The 17,221-nt window shown below is 37.1% G+C and overlaps 1 protein-coding gene across 1 annotated transcript in view; it reads left to right on the top strand.

Annotated features, from left to right (window-relative positions):
- Window positions 1-17,221, top strand: part of Xirp2 (xin actin binding repeat containing 2) — a 78,018-nt gene that overhangs the window by 56,055 nt on the left and 4,742 nt on the right. Inside the window, exons 5-8 of the mRNA XM_010606904.3 lie at window positions 269-341; window positions 1,319-1,452; window positions 2,098-11,407; window positions 14,043-14,176. Coding sequence (XP_010605206.1) covers window positions 269-341; window positions 1,319-1,452; window positions 2,098-11,407; window positions 14,043-14,137 — 9,612 coding nt within the window. The 3' untranslated portion in view covers window positions 14,138-14,176. The remainder of the gene's footprint in view (window positions 1-268; window positions 342-1,318; window positions 1,453-2,097; window positions 11,408-14,042; window positions 14,177-17,221) is intronic.

The raw sequence follows: 17,221 nt of genomic DNA, 5'->3' as shown, positions 1-17,221 counted from the left end.
TATATGGATATATATATGAGTGTTTCTTTACTTTTGAATCAAAGTTTTAAAAAAATAAAACAGGCACTTGAAAAATATGATTGCATTTCAGGTGTCAATTCATATATGTTCTACTATAATGAGTGCCTACATTAAAATAAATGGTAGAAGCTAAATTAGCATCTCTCTTTGTGTTAGATGAAAATCGCTGTACAATAATGAATATTATTTATAGCATTCAAATCACAGACTTCTTAGAAACAATTGTTAAAATTATCTTTAAACACAGGTCTCTCATCTTGAAAAGGACAGTGAGGAAATAAATCAAGCTTCTCAGTTTAGTCAATATGTTCAAGAAACAGGTAAGAGTCTTATGTTATTGGCCACAATATCTTTTTCCTCTCAATGTGCCTGAGGCTTGAATGGAGGACTTGACTTCCAAAGCGCAGTCTTTCCCCTGAGTAACTTTAGTAACTCTGACTCATAGTCCTAAATAAGGAAGGTCAGTGTTTCTTCATATAAGTAGGTTTTGCCTGTGGTAATTAGATGCTGTGCCTTTCTAAAATATCCATTGCCCATTATCCTATCATGCATTTATCCTAAAGCCCCAAATGGTAAGGTAGTAACTTTTGGATTTTTTTTTTTTTTTTTTTTGCCTCAGAGACCTACAATAAAATGTGATGTTTATTAAGCTCTCTGAGAACAGCATCACCTAGATTACATTAATTTAATAACAGGTTTATGTATTATTTCAAGTTCTCCAACCTAGAGACATACTACAAACATTTTCTATATTTTCATAAGATAAAGCACAGTTGTCTTGCTTATAAAAAGGGAAAAAGCTTTGCTGCTCTGAAGAGATGAAAGGAAAGATTTAATCCACCTCTAACAAAACATTGCTTGAGTACCATAACTATATCTTTATTTTGTTCTTCATTGTTTAAGAAAGTAGGCCTTCTTCTATTCTTTTATTGTATCACTTTTATTATTTTTTGCTGAGCATAGAAATAGAACATGCTTACAGAAATTTTGGAAAATAGCAAGGACCCAAGTTCAATCCCCGGTACCAAAAAAACAAAAAACAAACAAACAAACAAAAAAAAAAAAAACCAAAAAAAAAAAAAAACAGGAAAATAGTCCCATCTAGACAGAAGCACCCACATTTTATTTTTCTTCCCATACTTCATGTTACATTCCTAAATTATATAATGAAACAAGGCCAAAGGCATGAATTGTCCTTTGAATCATATATATAATGAGAAGTTTCCCATAGCATCACAATTTAACTGAAGCATAACTTTTATTCATTATATATCCCTGGTGTTCTCTTCCATTGTAGTCATTGACACACCTGATGATGAAGAGATTCCTAAGATTTCAACTAAGATTTTAAAAGAGCAGTTTGAAAAGTGTGCCCAGGAAAAGGTCCTCTATTCTGACAAAGAGACAAGAAACCCAGCTAAGCAGATTAAGGTAATGTAATTTCTCTACACAGAAATATATTAAGTGTAAAATTAGATGTAAATGCATAAACTTTTTTTAAGTCAATGAATATTGGACTTTTTTTCAGTAGCAACAAGATTTAAAATATCCTAAACTATCTTGTATTCTGTTTCAGCAGGAAAATTTTGACCTATCTAAGAAAGAATTAGTGTAAAACCTTTCCTTGCTAGAGTAAATGAGGGAAGAAAAAACACGTATGCTCTAGAGTATACAACACTAGCTAAAGTAACAAAGTCAAATTTAAATGTTAGGTGCTTACTCTGTTCTGTTTAAAATTCCCAGGAAAACAAAAACAACCCTCAAAAGTGCTTCAAGACTTTTACTGATTTCCCTGTAGAAAAGGGGAGAAAAGTAAGAGTATGTACAAATATTAAAACTAAGAGTCACTCATACATTGAATGGGTAATATAATTTATTTATAATAAAAATAGATTATGCGAAAGATAATAACAAACACTGAATACTACTCCTAAGTGGGTCTTTAAACGGAGTATTTTGGCTGTTTTTCCCAATGCAGATGCCACAGCCGAGTCCTGGTTACAGACAGATAAAAGTCAGTGCCTAGGAAGCCTTCACCACTGTATTAATCCTTATAAGCTTTTTCTCTCCCTAAAGATTGAAAGTGAACATGAAGAAACTACAAAGCCAACATCAGTTGTGGGCACTTCTTCCTCTTCTTATACTTCAGCTAGTCAGAGGAAGCAAACGTCAACCTCAACATATAGTGACCATAATGCCACTTCCTTGACCCTGGCACACGTTAATGCCATTTCTTCAGGAGATACAGAAGAATTTCCACCTCCTCCACCTGACATACTGCAAACCCCAATGGATGTGACAGCATTTTCCCAGTCCCCTGAATTCCCTACCCCTCCTAGAAGACTACCAGTCCCCAAAGATGTCTATGCCAAACAAAGAAATTTGTATGAATTAAACCGTTTATATAAACACATTCATCCTGAGTTAAGGAAAAACTTAGAGAAAGATTATATCAGTGAGGTTTCTGAGATTGTTTCTAGCCAAAAGAACACAGGGAGCTCAGTTTCAGCAGATGTGCAACATGCCCGATACGTGTTTGAAAATGCAAATGATAGCTCTCAAAAAGACCTGAACTCAGAAAGAGAATACTTGGAATGGGATGAAATTCTGAAAGGGGAAGTGCAATCTATGAGATGGATCTTTGAGAATCAGCCATTAGATTCCATCAATAATGATTCTCCAGATGAAGGTAACAATTCCAAGGGCATTGCTGACCAAGAAGTCATTGCTGGTGGCGATGTGAAGTACACAACATGGATGTTTGAAACTCAACCCATAGATATACTGGGGGTCACTTCTTCTGGCACTGGAGAAAATGCTGACAAAATTCCCGAGCTGGCCCGAGGAGATGTTTCCACAGCCCGGTGGATGTTTGAAACAATGCCATTAGACTCAATGAATACAATGCATCAAAATCAAGAAGAATCAGCATCAACAGTTACTAGGGACATAACTGGGGGAGATGTCAAGACTGTGAGATACATGTTTGAGACTCAACATCTGGATCAACTTGGACAACTTCATTCAGTGGACGAGGTTAATTTACTGCAGCTCAGGTCTGAACTCAAAGAAATTAAGGGAAATGTTAAGAGAAGTATAAAATGTTTTGAAACCCAACCACTCTATGTTATCAGAGATGGTTTAGGTCAAATGCTAGAAATCAAAACTGTTCACAGAGAAGATGTTGAAAAGGGGGATGTAAGAACAGCACGTTGGCTGTTTGAAACACAGCCTTTAGACACAATTAACAAGGATATCAAGGAAATTAAAGTTATCCGAGGAATATCCATGGAAGAAAATGTCAAAGGTGGTGTGGGTAGAGCAAAGTGGTTATTTGAAACCCAACCTTTGGACAAAATTAAGGAAGAGTTAGGAGAAGTCATCATTGAAAAGGAAACAATAATAGGCACAGATGTCTCCAAAAAGTGTTGGATGTTTGAAACACAGCCATTAGACATTCTGAAAGAAGTTTCTGACACAAATCCTGTATCACCTGAAGAGATAATAGGGGGCAATGTACAAACTACTAAGCATCTATTTGAAACACTTCCACTGGAGGCTTTAAAAGATAGTACTGATGTAGGAAAGCTTCAGAAAATCACCACCTCTGAAGAAGAAAAAGGTGATGTTAGGCACCAAACATGGATTTTTGAAACCCAACGATTGGAAGAGATTAGAGAAGATAAAAAAGAATACACACGAACTGTGAAACTCGAAGAAGTTGACAGGGGAGATGTCAGGAATTATACGCACATCTTTGAATCAAACAATTTAATTAAATTTGATGCATCACATAAAATAGAAGTGGAAGGAGTCACAAGAGGTGCTGTGGAGTTAAATAAATCTCTCTTTGAAACTATGCCACTTTATGCCATTCAAGATCACCTTGGAAAATACCATCAAGTAAAGACAGTCAAGCAAGAAGAAATCCTAAGAGGTGATGTAAGAAGCTGTAGATGGCTTTTTGAAACAAGGCCCATTGACCAGTTTGATGAAAGCCTTCATAAATTTCAGATAATTAGAGGAATATCTGCTCAAGAAATACAGAGTGGAAATGTTAAATCTGCTAAGTGGCTATTTGAAACCCAACCTCTTGATTCAATCAAATATTTTAGTAACACGGATGAAATAGAAAATAAAACTGGACAAGCTACCGATACTGTTAAAGGGGATGTCAAAACCTGTAAATGGCTGTTTGAAACACAGCCAATGGAGTCTCTTTATGAAAAAGTTTCTTTAATGACTGAAAATGAAGAAATTCATAAGGGAGATGTCAAAACTTGCACATGGCTCTTTGAAACTTGGTCACTTGATACCATAAAAGATGATTCTGAAACAACAGTTAAATCACAAACTGTAAAACAGGAGGAAATCCAAGGTGGGGATGTTCGTGCAGCATGTCTTCTTTTTGAGACGGAAAACTTGGACAGCATTCAAGGAGAGGAAGGGAAGGAAACTAAGACTGTGGAGACAGATATCCAAGCTGGGGATGTCTCCAGTATGAGGTATAAATTTGAAAATCAATCTTTAGACTGTATAAATTCCAGTTCAGAGGAAGTTTTGCAAAAGATCAAGACACTAAAAGCTGAAGATATTCAGAAAGGCAGTGTTTTAAATTGTAGATGGCTCTTCGAAAACCATCCAATTGATACGATAAAAGAAAGCCAAGAAAGTGAGGGATTAGTAAAGACAGTGACAGACATACAAGGTGGAGATGTGAGAAAAGGGTGCTTTATCTTTGAGACTTTTTCTTTAGATGAGATTAAAGAAGAGTGTGACTGCATCAGAACCAAAAAAACAGATACTGAAGAAGTGATAAAGGGTGATGTAAAAAGCTACAGAATGCTCTTTGAAACCCAGCCACTCTATGCAATTCAAGATCACGAAGGGTATTATCATGAAGTAACAACAGTTAAAAAAGAAGAGGTAATTCATGGAGATGTACGAGGAACGAGGTGGCTTTTTGAAACAAAACCATTAGACTCAATTAATGAATCACAAATGGTGTATGTTATTAAATCTGTTACACAAGAAGACATTCAGAAGGGGGATGTTAATTCTATCAGATACAGATTTGAAACACAGCCACTAGATCAAATCTCAGAAGAATCACATAAAATTGTGCCCACCTTGGACTACATTGAAGGTGGCAATGTGAAGACGAGCAAACAATTCTTTGAGTCTGAAAATTTGGGGAAGAACACTTACATAAGAACTGTAAGTGTCAATGAAATACAAAAAGGCAATGTTAAGACGTCTATGTGGCTATTTGAAACTCACGCTATGGAAGAGCTGAGAGGAGAAGGGTCAGAATATGAAAATATCAAGACAGTTACTCAGGAAGATGTGCAAAAGGGCGATGTTAAGCAGGCAGTATGGCTATTTGAAAATCAGACTTTGGATTCAATTAAAGATGCAGATGAAAGCGTTACAAAAATAGCCAAGGAAGAAATCCCACCTTCTGATGTCAAGACAACCACATGGCTCTTTGAAACAACACCTATTCATGAATTCAATGAAAATAGAGTACAAAAGGTAGAAATTATTGGCAAGAGCATTAAAGAAACCTTGAAAGAGCTCTACGCTCAAAAAGTTATTGAGGCTCCTGGAATTATCATTGAAACTGATGAAGTTGGGGACATCCGAATGGCTAAATATAAGCTAATGAACCAAGAATCTCCTGAGATACAGAAAGAAGAAGTTGTTAAGGCTGATATTGGAAATATAATGATGAACTTACTTTCCAAAAGGGACTGCACCAAAAAAGAGATCATGGTTAGTGAAGAAGAGAAGGGAAATGTTAATTTAACTAAAACTCAATTATTAAACAGATCAACTAAATTTCACGCTGAAAAAGAAGAGATAGTGAAAGGCGACGTGCAGCAAGCAATAAAAAACCTGTTCACAGAGGAGAAGTCTGCAAAGAAAGGCATCTTAATCCAGGAAGATGAAAGAGGAGACATTAACATGACCATCTACTGTCTTCTTCATGAAAATACTGGTGATACAGTGAAGCGTGAAGAAGTAGTAGGAGGGGATGTAAGAAGCACCATTCACACTTTGTTGTCTTCTGCATCAAACAGTGCAATATCTGAGAAGTCTAAAATTGATGCCTGTGAGAGAGGAAATGTTCAATTTTTCACAACATGCATAGAAACTGGAGCTTTAGATTACCTCAAACAACTTCACACAGGGTCACATGAAACAGTAGCAGGGAGGAAAAGAGAAAGTGAAGAAATACTTGGGGGTGATGTTGAGGGCACAAAGTTGTTACTAAAGAAAAGGCAGTCTCAGGCTGAACATACAGTTAATGAAACCGACATCTTTCCAGGAGATGTGCATAATATGGTTAACGTTTTTATGACAGAGCCTCCCACTACATCTTCTAAGACAACCAAAGAAGAAATTATAGCAGGTGACTTAAAATCAACCCTAAAGTCCCTCAGCCAGGACATAAGCCAGAAAACAATGACTAAAACAGAAGAAATAAAGGAGGACATGCTGGCTACCTCCAAGTCACTTAGAGAGTCAAAGCAGCAATGGAAAGAACCTAAACAACCGGATGTCATCCCTGGTGATGTGGAGAAAGCAATTGAATGCCTTGAAAAAGCTACAAATATAAGAACTGAAATTCTAAAAAAGGAGCTTATTCAAGATGACCTTAAAAGATCATTAAGGTCTTTGAAAGAAGCACAAAGAGGTTTCAAAGAGGTAGATAAAGAAAGCACAATCAAAAGAGATGTCCATGCTGAAATGGTAAGATCCTCAAAAGAGCAGAAAACAGAGATTCATCAGGTGGCTATTCAGAAGGACAACAAAAGCGTTCTTTGGCCAAGGCCAGGACCACTTGGCCAAGAAAGTCTCAGCCAAATTGATGGTAAATCTTGTTATGGGACTTCTATGAAAGAAAGAAATGGCCTTAATCTTCCAAAAGCCCCCAAAGGCACTGTAAAGATTGTCATAGATCGTGAACAAAATAATGATGCTCTTGAGAAAAGCCTTAGAAAACTTTCTAATTCCTACCAAGAAGGTGTGAGAAATGTGTTGGAAACAGGCCACAGAATGGGTGTCTGGACTGATGCCACCAAAGAAAAGCAGCTGAGAGATGAAGGCAGAAACAGGCAATTAACTTCAGAGGTGGCAAGGAAGGAAAATCTAAAAACTGAGGAATCAGAAACAGTAAGAGAACTAAAGAAGGAAGATATCTTAAAGTCCACCCAATCGACTGAGAAAACACTTGGAAAGCACCAGATTCAAACCTGTGAACTGAGAAAGGACCACCAGAAGACTGAGGCTTTCCATGAAACAAGTCCTAAAAAGACCAGAAACATTAAAATACCAGCAGAGATGCAAAGTTCCACACCCAGTCCCTCCCAGCATCTGTTTAACACGCAAGTTGGAGAAACATATGAAGTTACAAAAGATTTTCAGAAGCAAACTATGCAAAAGCAAGAAATACACTATCCTAATGAGGATATAAAGAAAAATAACATGAACTTTCATCCTTTTCCTGTAGATCAAAACACATCCAATGTAACAAAAGAGAAAGTCTCTGAAGAAGGTCACAATAAATTCAAAGCAACTGACAAAGAACAGATAACTGATGTTTATCAGGAAAGCCAGGACTTTTTAATGAAGACAAATACTTCCAAAGATTTAAAAATGGCAATGGAAAGGTCCTTTAATCCGATCAATTTTAACCCTGAGTTTAATGTAACAGAAAGCGAATGCAGCCTCCCACCTCCATCCCCACCTCCTCCTCCACCCTCCAATGCACCCTCTGAAATTGAATTCCCTCTTCCTCCTCCACCTCCTTTAATGCTGTTGCCTGAAAAAGATGAGTTCCCTCCTTCACCATCCACAGCGAAGATAAAGGCTGAATTCAAAAGCTTTCCAGGCCTCCCTTTTCCTCCACCAGCAGTAGATGAGCAATCTGAAAGAGAATGTCTATCTGAGTTTATACCACCTCCACCTCCTGCAACTCCATTTCAAAACTCAGCCCATCTTTCCTCCTCTGTTCCAGAAAAACACAGTGAAGCATTCATCCAACAATATTTCCAGAAAGAAGCCACAAGCCCTGAGAAAATTTGTTCTCATGCTAAAATCCTAACAGGAAAATTGCCACCTCCCACATTGCCCAAGCCTAAATTTCCCAAACTAATCAAAGATAAAAAGAATCAACCTTCTCCTAAAGGTGAATTAGAAAGTTTCCTATCAGATATGGAATATAAAACTACTCCCTTACAATACCAGGAAAGAGCAATGGTGAAAACGAGCAGGGAGCACACAGACACAAAGCAAGATTTATCCAGGAAAAGTCTTGATGAAATAATACAATTTTCTGTGGATTCTAAGTCTGTCTCACCAACAACTCCAGAAACTTTACCACTCAAGGAAAAACAGATAATACCTCTCATAAAATCTCACTCATTTCCAGAAAATTCAGGTCAACAGAGTCCAAAACCTTACATGAGAAAATTTAAAACACCTTTAATGATTGCTGAAGAAAAATATCGACAACAAAGGGAAGAGCTTGAAAAACAAAGAAAGGAAAGTACTTGCCACAACATTGTCAAAATAGAAAGCCAAAATCAAAAGATTTCAGAGTTGGAAAAGGAAATGCTGTTAGAAAAAACAAACAAGGACACACCCATGTTCAGAATGGATTCAGAGCTCACTGTGGTCCAACCCAACCCAAGTGCTCACAGAAATGCTCAAATTTCAGGAGCATGCTTTGACTGTGAGCTTTTGACAACATCAGCAGAGACAGTCACGACCGATGGACACCAGCATGTTGTAGCAACCTCGGAAGACAAGAACAACATGAAAAAGGAAGTTTTGCAGAGTTCAAGGGATATTAAACAATCTAAATCAGCTTTTGAAATTAACCAGAGTCACCAGGAATATAGCACACAGCAAACACAACAGAAGTGTGTGGAGCCATCAAACTTGCAGCAGGGCAAACCAGCTTCCCCAAGTTTCAAAGTAAAAACCATCAAGCTCCCAACAACTCTGGAGCAGACATTGAATAAAACAGACCACAGCTATGAAAGCCATGTGAAACAATCTGCAGTTGATGTTCAAACCGTTACCAAACAACAGCATAAAGAAAGTGAGAAAACGGAAGCACATACAGAATATAGTAATAAGCAATCTGTGGCTGAACATTTGTATGAGCTCCCTAAGAAGGAGAAAAGGGTGACAATACAGATGCCTACAGAGTCTGCAGAAAACAGCCATGAAAATAAGCTCAGGATAGTTCCTGAGAAGCAAAGAGTACATAGGGAATCTGACAGAGAGAAGCATTTAGGGTGTGGAGAAAAAAGTCAGGTGATCAGCTCAAATGAGGAGAGGTTAATAGTTGAAAGAAAACAAGGATATATGAGGAATAAGTCCGCACCAGAGGTAATCAAGCCAAAGGTTATTGATACACATCTGGATTCACAGACTCAGAATTTTCAGCAAACATATACACAGAGTTTTGAAAGTGGAGTTGAACATAAAGAATTGTCCTTGCCATATAACAGTGTGCAGGAAAAGAAATGTCTCCGAGACAAGGGCATACAACAGAAACAAGCCTTTTCTAATACTAAAGATTCAAGGCAAGAGATTTCACAGAACAAATCTTCATTTTCCTCTGTGAAAGAATCTCAGCAGGATGATGGAAAATGTGCCGTAAATATATTGGAGTTCTTGAGAAAACGTGAAGTACTACAACAGATTTTGTCCAGGGTAAAACAGTTTGAAGTAGAGCCACATAAAAGTGGCCTTAAAACATTTCAGACACTGCTAAATATTATTCCTGTATGGCTGATAAGTGAAGAAAAAAGAGAATATGGATTTCACATCGCCACAGAGAGTAATTTAGAGAAAGTCAAAGAAGAAATAACACATATTAAAACTCAAGCAGAGGATATGCTTGCATACTGTGAAAATATAATTCATACAGCCATGATAGCCTCCCAAACAGGAAGGCAGGGAAATAAGCTCACTACTCTTAATGAGACATCATCCAGTGTTTCTAGTACTAATGCAAGCTGTAGTAAAAGCGCTGAACAGAAAGAAAATAAAGTTGTAAAAGAAAAAATAGTGCACCACCAAGTAGCAACTCACAATGAAGCAACTGCTCAAAATTATGCAAAAGCCCATCAAGAAATTAATGTAGATGACAGCCAGAGGTCTCCTCCCTCTTTAAAAACTCGACCACCATCACCTACTTTTATAACAATTGAATCTTCTGCCCGACGAACAGAAACTCCCACCAAAGATGAGCTTTCTCAGTCCCCTATAAAGGACGGTTGTGCTGAACTCCCCCCAAGAAGACCCATGTCACATATAACTAAAATTCACAGAGCAAATACTTCCCCTTCTCCACCTAGGAGTCGCTCTGAACAACTTATCAAACTAAAAGACACCACTACAAAGTTATCCAGAGGGACCATCCCATGTACAACAGTAACCCCCGTTCCAATTGTAGAGAAGAGGTCTGAGATCATCATGTCTCCAGCATCACTTCGTCGTCAAATTAAGATAGAAAGTCGTGGTAGAGACTCTCCGTCTACCATCACAATACCTGTAGGAATAAATCATGTCAGCAGCGGTTCCTACAAAGAGTCCATGCAAGCCCAAGAGGAAGTTAGGAAAGTAGAGAAAAGAGCAACATATGTTCATAAAGATGGAGCAGATTCCATTAATGACAGAATTCCTGACACTGAAAGTTATGATGCAGTGGAAATCATCCGCAGAGTGGATGTGCCCCGCCTGTCAGAACGCCCCCAGAGGTATGAAGCAGCCAATCGGACGGTTCAAATGGCTGAAAGTTTCATGAATGATCACAAAAGTGAAATAAACAAATGGTTCAGGGAGTTTGAGGAGGATCCAGTTTTTGAAGCAAAATCACATAGAAGAGTTTATACAAATGGAGATGTAAATCATGACGTAAAGCAGGAAAGTCATATGTTCTTTCAGGAGGAATTCGGATTACCATCCTTAGGAAACACTGATTTTACAGGCTTTCCCTACAGACATCCTAGAGAGCTCCAACAGCCCAGAATACACTCTGAAACAAGGTCTCTAAGTGAGCATATCTCGGGCATGGATGCCTTTGAGAGTCAAATTGTTGGGTCGAAGGTGGCATCCTCATCATCACACAGCTCAGAAGTGGGCAAATCTGGCTTTGACTTCAAGCATGCCCCGCCAACCTATGAAGATGTCATTGCTGGCCATATTTTAGATGTCTCTGATTCGCCTCAGGAACTGAGGAAGAATTTTCAAAAGACATGGCAAGAGAGTGAAAGAGTTTTTGAAAGCCTGGGGTATGCAACCTCAGATGCTTCTGCCACTGAGATGAGCAGCACCATCCAGGAAGAATCTGCATTTATAAGTGGTAAATGAGCTTGAAAAGTGTGAAGGAAGATTAACTCATTTAAAAGCATGTTCCAAACCCAACATGATTGCAGTGGAAATAACCAAATAATATAATCTAAAACTAACTGTTTCCCTTGTAGGCTTCTTTTTTACTATGCCTGATTTTTAATTATTTTTATTATTATTTATTATTTTTTATTTCTTTTCACAAAAGCATCTAGTACACCATGATCCACTTGTACTATATAAGGATAATACAAACTTCTCTGTCAATTATTGAAACATATTTGTCACAGTAAATAAAACTCTGGATAAAGAAACAGATATAATAATTGTTTGATAGTATTAATAATCTCATCACTGTACATGTATTAATTGGAAAACAATACATTATTAATATTTTTTAAAAGTCATCTCATGCAATTGTTTTAGACAATATTGGATAACACCTTTTAGCTAAATACTTAAGTCTTTTTAACTGCATAGTAAAGTGGTCACTACATTAAATTCAGTGCAGTCCAGTAGTAACCCAAGAAACAGCTCACATTCTTTATAAGTGCTTTAAGGATTTTTATTGATCTGTAAATGTGACAAAAATATAGATATGGAATAAGAACTTTTAAATATCTAATTATTATTACTGAGTTTGAATTAGCTTTCTCTGGTGCCATATTTTTTTTCTACAACTGATTTTTCCACCTTTCTGAAAATGAACCCCATGACAATTCAATTGACTTCCTTCACAGATGGAAAGAACAACACATCTTATAATTTGATTTTATTTGTAAGGAAGGAGATTTAAATCATACAAACTTAATACATATTTTTGAGCTTCAGAAAATAACTCATTTCATTAAGTCTTCCCTACTTTTTCTAATTAGTGAGGCTTCATGATAAGATTTGACATAATTAATGTGCAACATTAGTGTAGTCCGTTCTCTTAGATAAACTGAAAAAAGAGCAAGCTTAAAAATAAAAACTGCTGAAACTAATAATTATGCCTATATCATATTTTCAACATATGTGTCTAGTTTATCAGGTTAATATGGTTTCTTAATGTGTTTGTTTATGGCATAATAAGCAAAGCTGTCTAATTAATTTCAAATGCTGCTTTTTTCAAGATAGCTTAAAAAAAAAAGAAACTGGTGTTAAATATAGAGATGTGTCCACACTAAACCCCAAAAAGCAGAAGATTCATAATGTAGGCCCTAAAGTATGTTTGATCTTGTTTTTTGTTTGTTTGTTTGTAGAATGCATATTTGAGCATATTTGCTCTTATATGTGACTAACACAATTTATATGAAACCTTTATCCTCGCAGAGTTGTTCCAAGAACCAGTACAAGTGAAATTGCTGTGTCAATCTGAACCAATATACAAATACTGGGTAGTAATGTAACCACTATTCTTTATAGGGACTGACACCCTGAAGAAAATCAGGAAGTGACTGTAAGTACTGAGAGTAGTAAGGAAAGTATAGAAAGCAGATGTGAGGTTCCACATAGCTCTAAAATCTAAAACCATTAAATAAAAAATGTTTCTGAACATTTCAAGGTATTCCAGTCTTGTTGTATTACAGAAAAGAGTTGGTGTCATAGAATCAACCCTAAATTGTTAAGAAAATAAACACTAGTCCTTTGCCTGAGTCACAGTTGACAAAATTTTTTCCCACAATATAGGTTGTCTCATATTGGTGGTTTCTTTTATTGTGCAAAAGGTTTTTATTTTTTTTTCTCATCGAGTTTATTAGTACATTTTAGATATACAATACAGTTACATTCATCACGGGGATCTTGTACCTTTTCAAGACAGGTCTTGGTTCTCATTTTTTCCCCTTATCCCTGCCCTCCCTTCACCCCCTCCTCCCTTCCCTATCTACAAATACTTTACTTCCATTTTTTAATTTTCTCACGTTTCCTTTCCTTTTCCCTTATTACCTTTCCCCTACACTTCCCACTTCTCCTATACCTTTAGCTCTTTTCTTCCTATTTTACATTGTCAATTATATCATTAGGATCTTATGTACCATTATAGTTTTTCACACCAGAGAAACTACTCAGGAAAAAAAAAATGTTGCAAGATGTATCATACACAGGTACAAATTTCCTCTGAAGCATGTTATCATTATGTAAATTTAAAATGTATCAATAAAATAAGTTAGATAAAGAAACACTACACAATGTCTTTGGCTTAAAAATTTTTTTTGTACTTCAAAAAAAATGTTTTCAGAATGCTTTAAAAATCTTTGGACCAAGTTAGATATAATGTTTATATGTATGGAAAGTTTGACTATCTATAGTGAATGAAAAGGTTCCTTGGGATCGCCTCCCTCCCCAATGGCTGTTTACTATCGATATTTAACATGGTACAGTGAATGGACATTTTTACTTTTACTTGTACTTGTTTGATGCAATAATAAAAGTCAATTTGTACAATGTGTAAATAGTAGAGGTATTAGAGTAATATTAATAATTGTACTAGGCCCTTAAACCTGATGAAAGTAGAGGCTATATTCAGCAAAGCAATAGAAAGACAATAGCCTTAGAGGTTTCCATTTCAACTGCATGGCCAGCTAATGCTGTTGCTGGTTTTGTCATTTTTTAATAATGTGATTGAAAATAATACTATATAAGCCTTTGTAAATTTTTATTTTTAGAAACCGCTGCTCCAAGACAAGGAAATATGTACACTTTGTCAAAAGACAGTTTATCCAATGGAATGCCTAGTAGCAGACAAGCAGAGTTTTCATAAGTCCTGCTTCCGATGCCAGCATTGCAACAGTAAACTGAGGTAAAATGTTTTGTGGGCTGTGGCACTAATATTCAAAGCGCCTGAAGTGTATGCACAGCACTGTGTCTATACAGGCACAGAATTCTTCAGATCTTGCTGCTACCATCAGTCAAAACAACGATACAACTGGATGTGTTTATTTTTTTAATCAATTGCTATGAGCTTTTTCCTTTCAGAATTTTGCTTTCCTAATCCAATCCAGAGGATGCCTTTTGATTCAAGCAGAGAAATCTCACAGATAAGAACAGTTGAGCATTACTCACATATCAGGATTTCTGCATTAATATTTTAGTCCAAAGTCTACATTAGGAGTCAGTAACTGTTCTATAAAGGGCCAAGATAGTGAAACTAGTGAACAAGTTTCACTTTGCAAGGTGTGTCAGTCAGTTTTCCCACTGCTAAGACACAGTACTAGCACAAGCAACTTCATAAAGGAGAAGCTTAATTTGGCTCATATTTCGAGGGGATTCTGCCTATAATCAGCTGGTTCCAAGGCAGGAGCATCATAGTGCAATGGCGTGGTGGTGGAGCAAAGCTGCTTGATACATAGCAGCTAGGGAGAGGTCAGAGGACCAGTGCCACAGAAAAAGGAGCCAGGAATCAGAGACAGCACTCAAAGTAGTGCTTCCCCAACCTACACTGGCACACCCGGAAGGGTGCTTCAGCAATCTGTTAGAGGGTTCCTAATGCGGCCAAGGTAACATCAGAATCAAGGCTCCCACAGGTTGCACTGTTTTTGTCAATACTCACTTTTCACTCAAGTGCAAGAGCAACAAATACTGGAGCACCAGTGTGGCTATAAATGAGTGTGTTGGCTGTGTGCCCGTAAAAACTTCATCTGCCCAAACAGGTGTTACTTTTGAGTTTGCCTAGGTTTGAGGCAGTGTACTGAAGCTTAAAAAGAAATTTAGAATACATTCCAAGATGGAAAAACAGCTCTGTTTATTCTCTTACAGCCATAGAAGGACACTATCGGCACAATTATCTAGGCTCTCATTCTCCACAGCTCTTGAAGTAAATGCATTTAAACGAATGTGGCATTTGGTTTTGCTGGAGTTTGGGACGCAGAAGTTAGATTTATTTTGCTGAATCTAATGAGAATTTCCCAGAATATAACTTTTCTGGCTTTAATTGACAATGTCAAACACCCCTCGTTGCAGCACTTTTTTTTTTCTCTTGATTTCCATGACAACACATTATACTGCATTTTCTTCTCCCTTCCCTTCTGAGTGTTCCTTTTCAGGCAACTGTGTAGGTGACTCTTTCTCTCTCCATCAGTACAATGCTAGGAGTTCTTCAGAATTCTGATATAGGAATACATTTTTGTTACTTGTTCTATTCTTTCCGAGGAATCCCATCCATTTCTATGACTCAAGTTATCATCCCTGTGATAATGCTTCTGAACTCTCTAACCCAGATCTCTCATTTGTGCGTCAACTCTCAATAATGAGACTATTTCTCTGATTAGATTTTTCCATAAGAACAGCCAAGTCAATATGATTCATTTTCTTTTCTCCATCAGAAATTACCTTTCTGACTGTGTAGTCCACATGCCACCATACAAGTATATGACATTGAGTGACTACTACATAAAGTTATATTTTGACTTCTTCCTCTCCTTCATTCCCTACATTCAAGCCATTACCAAGCCCTGTAATTTATTCCTCATAAATATGTACTTTTTGTTCCATCCCCATAGCACAGCTATTTTTCAGGCATTTATTGTCTCTCACTTGGACTCCTGTAACATCCTTGTGGGTGGTTTGTCTCTGATCATCAGCATTTCTTTCCACCATTTAAAAAAAAAAACTGTCTCATTCCTTTGCTCCATAATGTGGTGAAATTATCTTCCTAAAATGTAAATATGAGGTACTTACCTATTTAAAATCTATAATAGCTTCCCCTTTCCAAGACATCTAAAAAGGAAACATGAATGAAAAGGCAATTCAGGATCAGGCCCCGTGATGCTAACGCCTCTCTGTATCATCACTTTATCCTGTTTGCATATTACTTTGCATGCAGACTGAATTTCTTTGCGTTCCCCCAAGTCATCACTTCTCTTTCTCATAGGTAGCTGGTCCCAAATGTCATCCTACTCCTTGGAGGTTTCTCCCATAACTCTCCTCCACAGATCTGTTTGGCTAAGGTCCACTCATTCTTCAGACCATTCTTCATGACACTATGTCATCCGTGAGACTTCCTTTGACCCCCAGGAGGGAGTCAACTGTGTTTCCCTATGCTCCTATAAAATCCCCTGTGCTTGTCCTGTTCTTAACACAGCATAACTGTCCTTAGCAATTATTGTGTTCATATTTGCCTTGCAAACATGTAGTAATCAATGACATATGACAAGGACCCCAAAATATGGATTCAAAGACTGATTGATATATATTGATTCACAGATACAAAAAAATCAAACAAACTAAATATATGGTTTAATAAATTATTATGAAGTGAACACTTTGTGACCACTACCAAGGTCAAGAAATCCAGCTTTGCAGCCATACTGTAATCCTCTATTATGAATTAGTCCCAATCACAATCACCTTTCTCCCCCATAAGTAGTTTCCTTTAATCACTTCTTTGCGTTTCTATAGTTTTGTTTTCCAAAACCGTATACTTTTTTTTTCCATTAAGTTTATCGGTGTGTTTAAAGCAAACAATACAGTTACATTCATCATTGGGATCTTGTACCTTTACATGGTGTATCCTGCTTCTTGTTTTACCCATCCCCCTGCCCTCCTTTCACCCCTTTCTTGTCTATAAACTTGATGTGTCTTTAAAACCCTTCTAAATCCATGGGTTTCTCCTCTGTTCTTTTATTTCACTTTGTCTGTAAAGACCCACGACATATGACCTGTAGAACTGTTGCTCCTTTGTCTCTGTTTCTCCAAATTGTTATCTAGACCTGGAGCCTTGATGATTCCTTTCACAAGAACATATAAGTAGAGGCTGGGGCTTGAGTTCAGTGGCTCCGCTGCCTGCCTCACAAGTGCAAGGTCCCAAGTTCATTTCCCAGTATCAAAAAAAAAAAAAAAAAAAAAC

The sequence above is a fragment of the Fukomys damarensis genome, unplaced genomic scaffold (assembly GCF_012274545.1).
Source record: "Fukomys damarensis isolate Sample0158 unplaced genomic scaffold, DMR_v1.0_HiC HiC_scaffold_26, whole genome shotgun sequence".
Classification (NCBI taxonomy): Eukaryota; Metazoa; Chordata; class Mammalia; order Rodentia; family Bathyergidae; genus Fukomys; species Fukomys damarensis.
The sequence above is the reverse complement of the archived record's forward strand: the minus strand, read 5'-3'. Positions and strand labels throughout refer to the sequence as shown.